Genomic DNA, 13,460 nt, shown 5'->3' on the forward strand with positions numbered 1-13,460 from the left:
TCAACCTCACGAAATCCTCATTACGAATCGACCGTGCACAAAGAGAGAAAATCTTGTCAAACCAGTTTTCTTTGTCAGAGAATCTCGCCGAAGAATTAATTAAAACAGAGCCAGATCCGCTCGCCACACACACACACGCCCTCCCCCACCATTATATCAAACATTCCGTTTTAAAGGATCTTATACTTGCCGACGAATCTATTGACATATACTTTCGCCTCTGGGATACAATAAGTGCTTTTTATTACCGCAAAATGAAGTGTGTCATGCTTGGTTTCAAACTCGGCCAGTCGCCGATTGTGATCGATACCAAAACGAACTAATGAGATGCCTGGTTGTTAGGAGGGTTTTAGTCATTCAGTTCGTTAAATGCATAAGAGTTTTGAGTTGTTCTCGCAAATGCATAAGTGTTTATTCATTCATTTTAGTCAAATGCATAGTCTCGTAATTGCATAAGGATTTTAGTTATTCATATTAATCGAATGCATAGTATCGCAAATGCATAAGAGTTTGGTTATTCATGAATTATTGACGCATGTTTGACCTGCATGATAGAATGTCACATGCTTGTTAGAATAAAATTGCTTAACACCAACTGTTCGAGTGCTTCTTTCCAAGTCCATGCAAAACTATCTTATTCTTGATAACTGTATCCTGTGATGAGATATGAAAATGGAGACCTAAATATCATAACACACACTAGGATAATCGGTAAACGTTTAATCAATGATCATCGTGTTATCCTGATTGACATAACTCTGGATAAACGAAGCTGAGCCTAATTATCACAACTGCTCACATTAACATCATCGCAAGCATCCGCATAAATTACTACGATTATCTCAGCGATTATCATAATTTATGCATATCATTACACGCATTATCATAATTTATGCATACAATTACTCACACCATCATAATTTATGCATGTTAATACACACATTAACATAATTAATGCGATTTGCGCGTTTTTCGGAAAATTATTAATTTTTATTATTTTCATCAAAATTTCATAACCCGACACATACAACAATCTTACCTTCCAGAGTTTTTTGCATTGCTCGCAGGTGAAATGAGGTGCCCAGGGTTTGTCTTGATCCCCGACCGGCATGCCGAAATATGTCTTGTAGGCCTCACACATTTTAGCAGATGCTTCCACAGTACTTTTTCACTCTTGATTTGATATATTTAACGCAGACATAGAAAAATGCATCTGCCGGATGCTTGCAGCCTCTTGATGCCATCTCAGAAAAATGCAGATATGGATCCACTTAGGCAGCTGGAACTAAACTGAACTCGTGAGCTTAAGGTCCCTGTATTTATACTACTATTTATATTACGGGAAAGTTCTAGAATGTTCTAGAAGTTACTCTAAGTTTACTCAGCACAATCTATCTGGAATGAATGAAAATCGGTACATTTCAAAATATCACTATCGTCATAAAAGCAAAGTGTGTTCGGGGAATAATAGCCAGTTTCTTTATTTTGGAGGCATAATAAATTAGGAAATAACACTTATTACCCAGGAACAAAAATAAATTGTTACACAGTGTAATCATCACCGGTGTTTACTGTGAGCGGGAATCAATTTTGCATCGCTGGGTTCATAGCGCAGCACGCTAACCACTCCACTATGGCTTCCCCTACCCACCCCACTCACATGCACTCTCTTTCACATGCACTCTGCATAACTGGGCGAGAACATACGCATTTGTGCCCGAAATGGGAATTAAGCCCAGGCCATTCTTGCTGCGAGGCAAGAAAGCGTTACCACCATGCGGCGCTGCCGCAACCCTGCCACCACCCTCCCGCCCCCGTGCTGTAGTGGCCGAGTGGTTTTGGGGTCCAGGCACCTGAATGCTGCATGGGGCCGCCCGGTTGCAGCAGGCTGCCGTGGCTCCCATACATGTCACTCTGGTGGTACCCGCCGGCATCCACCGGGTGCATCACGTCTCCTCCCATCACACCACCCTGCGGCACCACGGTCACCACCCACACACACCAGTCAGCCGTCACCATCCTCTCATCATCATGATTATCATAATTTAGTACGTTTAGTGTTAAAGATGTTCAAACACCAAATAGACACCTATTGCAAGGCATCAGGTCTGCATGCTTTGATTAAAATATACGCATTGTCCTTGAAACTTAACCAGAGCACCATCCTCCATTATGGTCTTGCCTCGCTAGTGTTAGACCAGAGAAAGTAAAAAAGGAAAACCATACAAGGACAATGCAAACAAATATGCTTTGATATTGTATGCATTGTCCTTAAAACAGATTAGCCTACACCAGACAGCCTTCTTTATGGCATTGTCTTACTGGTGTAGTGACATAGAATGGTCACTACTGTGTCGGCCTGTACGAAGGCTGGGGGCCCCAAGGGGGTGCCTGGGGGGTCACGTGGTGGAGGGATCCGGACCTTCCCAGAGGTGGGGGAAGTGAGGCGTGTCCTGGGAAGGGAGGCGTGGCCTGAAGAGAGCCAGCCACGCCGGGGCGGAGCCAGCCACGCCAAACCAGATATAAGCGTGGTGTGAACGCAGAGCGAGGCTGTTGTACTGTACTCCGAAGTGAAGACATCATCGGTCGTCAAGTCCCGAGTCGTCGTCCTGGGCCAGGCAGGCCGTTGCCTGCCTGGTCCAGTCTGTGTCGCGTTCCAGAGTGTTAGTGAGTTGAGGAAGGTGGTCACCACCTCATGTACAGCGTTATATTATTTACCGTTTAATAAATAGTGTTGCCTCCAAGCTGCGTGTGTGTGCACCTAATTCGGTCTTACTACATTTGGTGTAGAAGTGGTCATCGAACTTTCGCTGATTAATTTGAAGAAGCTGTACCCTTCGCTGCCATGGTGTAAAAGCTGGCAGCGAAGTGCAAGACCCAACCGGAGGTGCGGATGGACGGTGTGGGTTGCACCTGGCCTCTCCCTGCGACGACCCCGGAGTCCGGGGCCCCGGTGATGTGCCCCGGGGGATGGGCAACTGCAGCCTGCATGGGAGGAGGCTGCGGGCCCGGGCTGGTCGCCATCGACGGCGAGTTGGAGCGACGTCGCTCGTCAACTCGACCAGCTGCTGGTGGCAAGGGAGTGGCCGGGTGTTGGTGAGTGATGGCGAAATTGCAAGATGACGCAGCTGTGGCGTTCGCGCCGTTTCGGCGGTGCCGGCGTTCCTGCCATTTCACTGCGGCGGCGTTCCCGCCAGTTTCACAGCGCCGGCGTTCCCGCCATTTGCAACGTGCCGGCGTTCCCGCCATTTCAACGTGCCGCCGTTCCCGCCATTTTTTTTACGTGCCAGCGTTCCCGCGGCGGCGGCGTTCCCGCCATTTCAACGTGTTGGCGTTCCCGCACTTCCCACAGCCGCGTTCCCGCCATTTTCACCGCGGCAGTGGTTTCGCGGTGGCGGCGTTCCCGCCTTTTGCGCTTTGGGTGCTGCGCCGGCCTGGCGGCGCGCCGCTGCAGCCCTGTGATTACGGGCCTCCCTCCCCACATTGAAGTAAGAAGAGCGGGGGAGGGCATCGGTGGTGAGAGCGAGAGGGGCCCGTGATTGAAGAGAGGGTTTCAACGTTGGAGACACTGCTGGGAGGGACTTTTTCAGTTTGACTCTCCGGTTTTGTGTTCCTCGCGGACGGTTTTTCCCTCTGTTCTTTTTGCATTTTGGCTTTGCGAGTGTTATTTGGTGTTATATTGTTGTTGTGATGTTGTGGCCAGGAAGAGGTTGGCTTAGGGCTTTTGGTTTGCTATTCATAGGGATGTTAGTTGGGTGCTTGGTGTTGTGGTGTGTTGCTGTGTGGCGTTTTTGATGCTTGGCGTAGGGGTTTAGGATTGGTTTGTTGTTGCGGTTGTCTAGGATTGTTGTTGTTTATATGTGGGGACTGGATGGAGCATTGCGCCAAATGATTGACTGTAAGAACTTCGTATACTGCATATACTGTATTAATCAATTCGGCGATTTTGGACGTTTGTGTCTAGTTTTTTTTTGCTCTCAATATTCGAATGCCCTGAGTCCCATGGTTAATGTTGAAGGGGATTTTGAAATGACAGGTTCGGTTTGTTTCAAACTCACTGGTTGGTTCCTGTCCGTTGTTGCACAGATGATGTCTTTTGTGCGGGAATGCTCCTTGTGTTCTACGTGGATTGGGGGTGCGTTTCCGTTAATTGCCGTCAAATTGCGTTGCTCTCTCCACTCGGTTGGTACAGCTGCATGCTGCAATGCGAGTCTCGGAGATGATGTGTACGGATACGGGATGTGAGGTGTATTGTTGTGACCATTGAATATTCGGGATCGTCACAAATTGTGCGTACCTGTTCGGCATTGGATCAGTTCTGTGGGGGATCATAATTCAAATTGTATGTGTTGTGATGGTGTTAAATTGCGATGGTGACATGCTGCCAGGGATTTGGAATTGTGCTGCTGGCTGTCACCTATCTTGGGGCGCAGGTCCTGACCAGGATGGCCCAGTGAGTGTTGCGTGTCTAACATGAACGTTGTGGTCCCGTCATGCTATGGCTGACGGCTTGACCTGACAGCCCGGAGATTGAAACACTCCGTGGTATGTCTAGCCTAGCGGGCTGTGCGCTCACAGGGCTCGGAGAGTGTGGTCCCGTCATGCAATGGCTGACGGCTTGACCTGACAGCCCGGAGATTGAAACGCTCCGTGGCATGTCTAGCCTAGTGGGCTGTGCGCTCACATGGCTCGGAGAGTGTGGTCCCGTCATGCTATGGCTGACGGCTTGACCTGACAGCCCGGAGATTGAAACACTCCGTGGTATGACTAGCCTAGTGGGCTGTGCGCTCACAGGGCTCGGAGAGTGTGGTCCCGTCATGCAATGGCTGACGGCTTGACCTGACAGCCCGGAGATTGAAACACTCCGTGGCATGTCTAGCCTAGTGGGCTGTGCGCTCACATGGCTTGGAGAGTGTGGTCCCGTCATGCAATGGCTGACGGCTTGACCTGACAGCCCGGAGATCGAGACACTCCGTGGCTTGTCTAGCCTAGTGGGCTGTGCGCTCACATGGCTCGGGGAGTGTGGTCCCGTCATGCTGTGTCTGATGGCTTGACCTGACAGCCCGGAGATCGAGACACTCTGTGGCTTGTCTAGCCTTGTGGGCTGTGCGCTCACATGGCTCGGGGAGTGTGGTCCCGTCATGCTATGGCTGACAGCTTGACCTGACGGCTCGGAGGTTGAGACCCTCCGAGGCGCGTTGAAACAGTGGGCTGGAGATTTGTAAGGTTCAGGTGGAGTTGTCCTGTTACGTTGAGACTGTATCCCTCAGTTGTTAGGGTGCATGTTGTGCAGTGAGTGAGAGACTGGGTCGTCTCAGCTCGGTCGGTACAGCTATATGCTGCGATGCGAGTCTTGGAGAGAGACTGGGTTAAAATCCCACCGATATGGCCGACGCGTGCTGCTGGTTGTGACGCCGCGTCGGAAAGGCGGTGGGGTGGTAACATGGAAATTCCCCCCCCCGATATGGCCGACGTGTGCTACTGGTTGTGACGCCGCGTCGGAAAGGCGGTGGGGTGGTAACATGGAAATTCCCCCCCCGATATGGCCGACGCGTGCTACTGGTTGTGACGCCACGTCGGAAAGGCGGGGGGGTGCTAACGGGTGACTGTCATTGCATGCGTGATTCTAACGGGGGGGGGGGGCTGTGCTGGAGCGTAAGTGGGTTAGCCAGTTTTCATGTATATTTGTTGTTTATTCCCCGTTTTCTATGCGGTTCCCTTTTACCCTCGTCGATTCTGTATATATTACGTGATTGTATTTCTTATCGGTCGCCGGTCATTTATTCATGTTGCTGGTTCGGAGGCACACCTTTTCGATTTTTCACAGTTGTGTTACAGCCGGGGACGGCTGTGTGTTTATACAGGGGGGGGTGATGTAGTGACATAGAATGGTCACTACTGTGTCGGCCTGTACGAAGGCTGGGGGCCCCAAGGGGGTGCCTGGGGGGTCACGTGGTGGAGGGATCCGGACCTTCCCAGAGGTGGGGGAAGTGAGGCGTGTCCTGGGAAGGGAGGCGTGGCCTGAAGAGAGCCAGCCACGCCGGGGCGGAGCCAGCCACGCCAAACCAGATATAAGCGTGGTGTGAACGCAGAGCGAGGCTGTTGTACTGTACTCCGAAGTGAAGACATCATCGGTCGTCAAGTCCCGAGTCGTCGTCCTGGGCCAGGCAGGCCGTTGCCTGCCTGGTCCAGTCTGTGTCGCGTTCCAGAGTGTTAGTGAGTTGAGGAAGGTGGTCACCACCTCATGTACAGCGTTATATTATTTACCGTTTAATAAATAGTGTTGCCTCCAAGCTGCGTGTGTGTGCACCTAATTCGGTCTTACTACACTGGTGCTAGACCAGAGAACACCAAAAGACAAACAGCACAAAGGCAATGCAAGTATTAAAACATTAATAGCTCAGATTGAGCAGTTAAGGGTAAAGGAATTGAAAACTCATTTTAGATTGAAAACTCTTTTCTTTAGAACTGCTTTTTGTGTTTAGTTGTCCTTCCCCTACACCTCCAATTAGCATGGTTGGCTACGTACGGTGTGAAAGAAATTCAACATATGTATATACAAAGAAAAGGATAAAGCTGATCGTTTTTTCAAAATTTTGATACCGGAAAAAGGGTCCCGTATATACAGTACACGCATGGTATTCGAGCCATTTTTACATTGCCAGACTATCGTGACGGGTGTTTTTTTCGAAAGGTAATCAGGAGCTTCACAGTGGGGGGTAACGATTGCCGCGAGTAATCCCAATAAAGTAATTTGCGGTGTCGCTTTTCAAATTTTGACGGCAACTCCGGCACACGATGGCCTACTCGCTTTGAATCACGTCACGAGATCTTTACCATCCACCGAGGATCAGACGGTGCGTAGTATGTTACGGTTAAGCCACAGACACCGCAGTGATAACTGGGGCAACCTTGCAGGATTCGAACCGCGAACCTCTGCAACACCGAGCAGCAAACGCACCACCGCCGAGATGCATCAGTCCCAAAAATATCTTAACTGATGAACATACGTGACTTATTGACATATGGCTTGTCGGCACGCGACCAATCCACTAGAGACCCATCAACACGCGACCCATCGACCTACCTCATTCCAAGCAGCTGGGTCGTCTCTGAAGAGCGAGTGGGTGAGCTCCACCGACAGCCGCTTCTTGAAGTCCTGGGGCTTGTCCTCCGACATGCGGAACAGCACGGCCGCTGCGTACGTTGCTGTGAATGCACGCAGACAAACAACCGGTGTACCCACGGCCAATTGCCTGACTCCTCCCATTCAGCCCATTCATCTGTCTGCTTGTCCCAGCAATCTCATTGGATTTTGAAAAAAAAAGAAAAGTTGAAGGCTGCACTTGACATCATCGCGTAGACCATGGGGCCCTGATAATAAAATAGTATTTAAATATCTTTCCAGGTTTAACGTTTTTTTAAAACATTTTTTGGCATATTGCATCGATGGTAACCATGTTGTAGAATGGTCTGTTTAACACGTAGGCTTTCGCGACCAATATCATCCATCAGAGGTTTTTGTGTTAGATCGCGTAATTATATAAATGTGTCGTTAAAACCCGCCACCACTCGACACAGCCAACTAGTAAGGGTTGTCACGTAAACAGAACATGCCAATTCATCACAAGTACAGCACCACAGGTGTGTTGGAGAGCCAAGCCACAACATTTACAAACCGATTACGATGTTTCGCCAGTAATTACAACAAGCTTCATCAGGCGACAGCCAGGTTTGTGGAGAATTCTTACTATTTAGTTCCTTATATAGAGGCGTGATGAAGCTATCATTAATAGCTCGTTTTTTTCATATTTTACCACAAGCTTGTGTGGTTATAATGCAGACTTCATGCCTTGCAATAGGTGTCGATTTGGTGTTTGGTCATCTGAACACCTCCAGTATTATTGCCAGCAAGGGAAAAACTATTATTGTTCATCTTCTTGATACCAGCAAAAAAGGTCCCATAGATATAACTGCTCAACTAATTAGATCAGTCATGGGATGACAGTGACCAAATGAGTCACTGAGTAGACAGTGGATCTCTCTTAAATAAAGATACCACACTGCAACATGGTTACCATCGATGCAATATGCCAAAAACATTTCAGAAAAACGTTAAAACTGGAAGGATATTTAAATACTATTTTCTATTATCAAGGTCCCATGGTCTACACAATGGTGTCAAGTGCAGCCTCCAACTGTCAGCCACTCCTAGCTCTCTGAGCCATGTCCCATGAAGAAGAGGCATTGCCCAAAACGTCACTTATTGTATACGGCAAGTCCTCGCTAACCGTGTAGTGTTCACACTGTAGCGCGTTTTCGTGGTCATGCAGTTCTTGCATTCGGGAACACTTTTCGCACAATGCGGAACGCGTACCTTTCGAACGCGGAACACGCACACCGTTCTAACGGTCGACGACGTACTACTTTCTTGAGCTAAGTGGTATAGTGATACAGTACGTGGAATGATACAGTAACGTGGCAGTGTACCCTCATTTATTTGTCCCGCCATCTCACTGCCTGTCTGTAGTAGTACATCATATCTCGCTAAACTTCATCGTTACTACATTATTTATGGGGAAATAATTTTCATTGAAAGCGTTTTTCGCTGAACACGTGTGAACACTGGCGCACTAAGCGAGGACTTACTACAGGTTTTTTTTTTGCAATGGGATAAATTTACAGACTCCAATGGGATAAATGCAGACTCCACACTCCACACAGCCAGAGAGGGAGAGAAGCACCCGGGGTAGAAATGAAACCCGAGCGCTCCTTGCCACGATGCCTGAAGAGCTTTGACACTGTCCCTCCCTGACGGTGCCAACGCTCGTCAAGGAGGGGCCATGCGGACCGCCGGCTGGCTCACCCACTCCTTCGTTGCGCGAGTGCAGCAGCTCGGTGAGAGGCGCCGTGGCGCCCTCCGCTTCAACAGCCTCGGCCGCCTCCTTCTCCTGCGCCAGCTCACAAAGTACGCCAGCCGCCACGCGCTGCACGTTCTCGATGTTGGAGTAGAGAAGCTGCCGAGCCAGAGCCGTGGGGGGCAGGGGTCAGGGCACAGCCTTGACAAAGCACTTACCTCGCCAGTGCAATGGTGGTAGACACAAAGATCCCCCGTGTAGCCTATAACAGGCTTTTGGGGCTAGTTCTGTTAAGCGAGTAGCACCTATGAAGGCCGGCACGGCAGAGAGGGTGGGTGGCCAGCACCACGCCCGGCCACCTTTATCTCCCTTGTGGTGATGTTTACACATCGACCTAACGGAGGCTGAGTCGATCTAGCGGAATCCCAGGACCGGTTCAGATAATTGTCACTGGTGTTGATCGTGAGCCGGGTTCATAGCGCAGCACGCCAACCGCTGCCCTACTGCTCCACATATGCAATGGTGATACTATTGTTAGAACAAACACATTGATGAATTTATTTTGTATTATTTTTACGATTATGCTTGTTATGGCTGGAAAAGCTGCTCCTTTTCAACATTGCTTTGCATAATTGCAATTGAGTAATTTGCAGTGTATTTTTTTTTTAAACGTAGACCGTCTGTGACACCAGCACACAGAGGCCTAACCATTGCAAATAACTTCACAGAATCGTTAACGTACACTCGGAAGCAGATGGCACATTAGTTAGAATAACTGTTATCAGTAATTTTACCGTTTGAAATATAAAAAACGTTTCTCTTTTATTCTATTTTACCTTCATATGTTTAACAATAATTGGACTGGAATCTCTGTGTTTCAAGTTACAACACAGTTTCACGTCATATAGAGGCAGACCTCGCTTAGCGCGACCCCGCAGAACGCTGATCCGTTCTAGTGCTCTTTGTCCTGAGGAACATTTTTTACAAATATCTCAACAGTGCTTCCGAGTGAGAACAAAAAGCAATGCTAGCTGAGGAAACGTACCCGCCCCCCATCATTCACTCAGGGATGAACGCTGTGTGGCGAGACCTGCAATGTGAATTGTGCTGCCGTCATAAGTGAAGGCGCTCTCAATATACATATGAATAAAAAATAGATTAACGTATGACAACACGAGGGCGATACGCGTCATGTGTAAATGCTGCTTCAACCTGCACGAAGAGGGGGATGGTGTTCAGTCCGCGGATGACGGTGCGATTGTGGGCATCGCGTGCCAGGATGTGAAGGGCGCCTGTGCAGCCCTCCACGATCTCCTCCATGCGGATGCCATCCTGTAGAGCACCAGGGTAGTCACGCTCCCTTAACATCTCACCATCACATTCATCGTTCACACTGCCTTCAAGCAGACAAATATGTATTCCCGCACCGATTAACACGATTGGCTACATACGGTACAAAAGAAGTTCAACAGACATACAGTGGATATTTTTGGATATGGCCCTGCTTCTGAGCAGAAGAGCCGAAGTACAGTTCTTAAAGAACACCAATTATATTTTTATACTGTGTAATTTTACGTAAAAAAAATACAACTGAAATAACTTTTATTATTATTATTATAATGTAGTACATTTGGCATTGGTGCCATTATTATCACGCACGGATATCACAAAGGAAAGCGCTATGTTTCAGAAACATAGTCTGCAATAGTTTCACAGTAGGGGTAATGTTGCGATGTGTAATCCCAATTGAGTAAATTGCAGATAATCTTTTTCCAACTAGATATTGGGCCAATCCCAGGTACACTGTAAGTCTATGGGACTATTTTTTTTCATACATGGTATGTTTTTAGCCTTTTTCAGATAGGAGACAGAACCAGAGAACCCAGGGCAAACCCATGCAGAACAGGGGGAGAGAATACAATCTCCACATAAAAAGTGCACGAAGTCGGGATTTGGAACTTCTTGCTGCCACGCATAAATTATGCCACTGTGCCACCCTGCTGCCCAGTTAGTTATCAGTCGATAAAATGCCATCAGCCTCAAGGTGGCTAGGTGGTTCAGTGGCTAATGCCGCATCAGAGCAAAGAACTATTACAGATTCTGGGTTTGAATCCAGGCTACCACATATCAAAAACCCGGGCTCTCAAGCTCGGAAGTGTAGCCAGTTGATCAATAATTGCAGAAAAACAACAAAAATTAACTTCTTGTCACTTTATGAGTCTTATTTCCAGCTATGACGACTTAAATCGTTTTTTTTTTGTATATTGCGGACACGGTTACAGAAGGGCATGTTATCTCCCTCACCTGATATGCAGGAGGTAGTGGGTTCAATCCTGACCCTGACGTCTGTATATTTGGCGTTTGCATGTTCTCGCCGTGGTCGCGTGGATTTTTTTCTAGGTTCTCCGGTTTATCCCTCCATATTTAAAAACATGCGTTTATAATATTTGGCTGCTATAAATTTCCACATAAGCCACTTCATTGAGCTATCATATGTGGCCAGGTCGCTCCTGAAAAATAGCTAATAGCTCAGTGGGTTTTACCTGGTAAAATAAAAGATAGTTTAGTTTCATCTATAGTTTAGGTCAACCGCCCCGTGTGTGAATTTTTGTAGCATGGCCTTCCAGAAGCCATCCTCTAAGACAGGGTGATGCACGGCTCTGCTAGAGTTCTGAGTGGAAACGTCTTCGTCTCACAAGTTGACAATGATAAGATGCCAAATGCAGGCCCCAGCATAACCCAAGCAATTATTTAGCTCATAATTGCTATATAAGTACAAATTTTGCCAAAGTTGAAATCCTGCTGTCATTTCTGCAGTGGAGTACCCAGTTCCGAGCTCACTGCACTTGATGGAATTAAATGTAGTGAAGTCAGATTGACTGATGATCTATTACTCACTGCTTCATACCAGCCACTTACCCACCGGCAGTCATCTCATAACTTTTCTATTGGTACCACCATGATTACTGTTGTTGTGAACTTCAGTCATCAATTCCTCCACCTATGTTGAGGACTCAAGTCTACCAGACTGTTTCATTTCATCTGCATGGTGTTCAACCACCACGCTGCATATGTGAACAACAACAAACTCACCTTCTTAGGTTTTTTCGGTAAAGTCACGTAGAAAGTAAAATAAAATAAAAACAAAAATCACGACGTTTCGGAGGCAACACAAGTCTCCGTCATCAGGTGGGACCGTCACAGCCAGATTAGCTGTATCAAGTGAGGCAATGATTCAAGATGTAATCCCTTAAAAGCGAGTTGAGGGGGGAGGGAGAGGGAGGGGGGAGCTCATCAGACTATGGTAGCCAATGAAAGGAACGTATCGGGAGGGAGGGGGGGCGAGGCCAAAAGGGTGGGCGATGGACGTGGAAGCGCTTGTGCGCAAGCGGCCAATTACTGCACACGCCAACACAATGGAGCGATTGTGCGCAAGCGGCCAGCCACTGCACCCGCCAACACAATGGGCAGAGAGGAGGAGGGGAGGTCTAATACACATGATAGACAAAAGAACGAAAATGATGATGGGTACAAACTTAGGGGGAGCTCATCAGACTATGGTGGCCAATGAATGGAACGTATCGGGAGGGAGGGGGGGGCCGGGGGGGGGCGAGGCCAAAAGGGTGGGCGACGGACGTGGAAGCGCTTGTGCGCAAGCGGCCAATTACTGCACACGCCAACACAATGGAGAGAGAGGGGGAGGGGTCTGATACACATGATAGACAAAAGAACGAAAATGCCCATGTTTATACCAATGCTGGCTGAACAATGAAGAGAGTACTGTTAAAATAACTGGGGATGTTAACACTCGGTAAAGTACAGTAAAATAGTGCCTGTCAGATAAGATGGTCCAAAAAATTTGTGATTAAGTCTTTTTTTTTTGCGTGGTTGATAACATCTTTCCAATGATTACTAAGTTTGTACCCATCATCACGGTTGAAATTATGTCTGTGTTTGTATATTTGTATGGCTTCGTGTACAAACAAAATCCTGGACCTTCTTAATGATGGGAGTTACTCCAAAATTAAAAACGATCCCACTAAAAGGCTAACGACGAAAACCAACAGTATCATCACGAGTTCGACTTCCCTAATCGAACCAAGCAAACGTCCCTCTCTAAAACCATCGGCGGCAAGACCTCCCAGACTCTATGGTCTTCCCAATATCCATAAGGAAGGCACCCCGCTACGACCCATTGTGTCGACGATAAACTCTCCTACGTACAAACTAGCCCGTTTTCTATCAGATACTCTGCTCCCTTTCACAGGCAAGACCTCTTCAGCAGTACTCAACTCAACCCAATTAGTCTCTATGGTTAAGGACATAGTACTATCTCCTGATGACATCCTCGTCAGCTTTGATGTAGTATCTTTGTTTACCAAAGTCCCAGTACCGGACACCCTAACAATAATTGAGGACTTAGTCCAACATGGATTGAATTCTGATGCACCTGCGCTGGTTAGGCATTGCCTCACCAACACCTATTTTACCTGGAATGGCACCTTCTACAAACAGAATGAGGGTACCCCTATGGGCTCCCCTTTGTCACCAGTTATAGCCAACATTCATGGAAAAGTTTGAATCAGACGCCATCCAGACATC

The 13,460-nt window shown here is 47.8% G+C and overlaps 1 protein-coding gene across 2 annotated transcripts in view; it reads right to left on the minus strand.

The window, feature by feature from the left end:
- LOC144944331 (catenin beta-1-like) overlaps nucleotides 1–13,460 on the minus strand; it is a 63,269-nt gene that overhangs the window by 6,593 nt on the left and 43,216 nt on the right. For both annotated transcript variants that reach the window (XM_078872424.1, XM_078872414.1), the window contains 4 exons: nucleotides 10,071–10,190; nucleotides 8,867–9,017; nucleotides 7,088–7,209; nucleotides 1,854–1,971 (listed from right to left, as the gene is read on the minus strand). In XM_078872424.1, the coding sequence (XP_078728550.1) occupies nucleotides 1,854–1,971; nucleotides 7,088–7,209; nucleotides 8,867–9,017; nucleotides 10,071–10,190 (511 nt within the window). The remainder of the gene's footprint in view (nucleotides 1–1,853; nucleotides 1,972–7,087; nucleotides 7,210–8,866; nucleotides 9,018–10,070; nucleotides 10,191–13,460) is intronic.

This window comes from Lampetra fluviatilis, chromosome 2, assembly GCF_964198595.1.
Source record: "Lampetra fluviatilis chromosome 2, kcLamFluv1.1, whole genome shotgun sequence".
In the NCBI taxonomy this organism is placed as follows: domain Eukaryota; kingdom Metazoa; phylum Chordata; class Hyperoartia; order Petromyzontiformes; family Petromyzontidae; genus Lampetra; species Lampetra fluviatilis.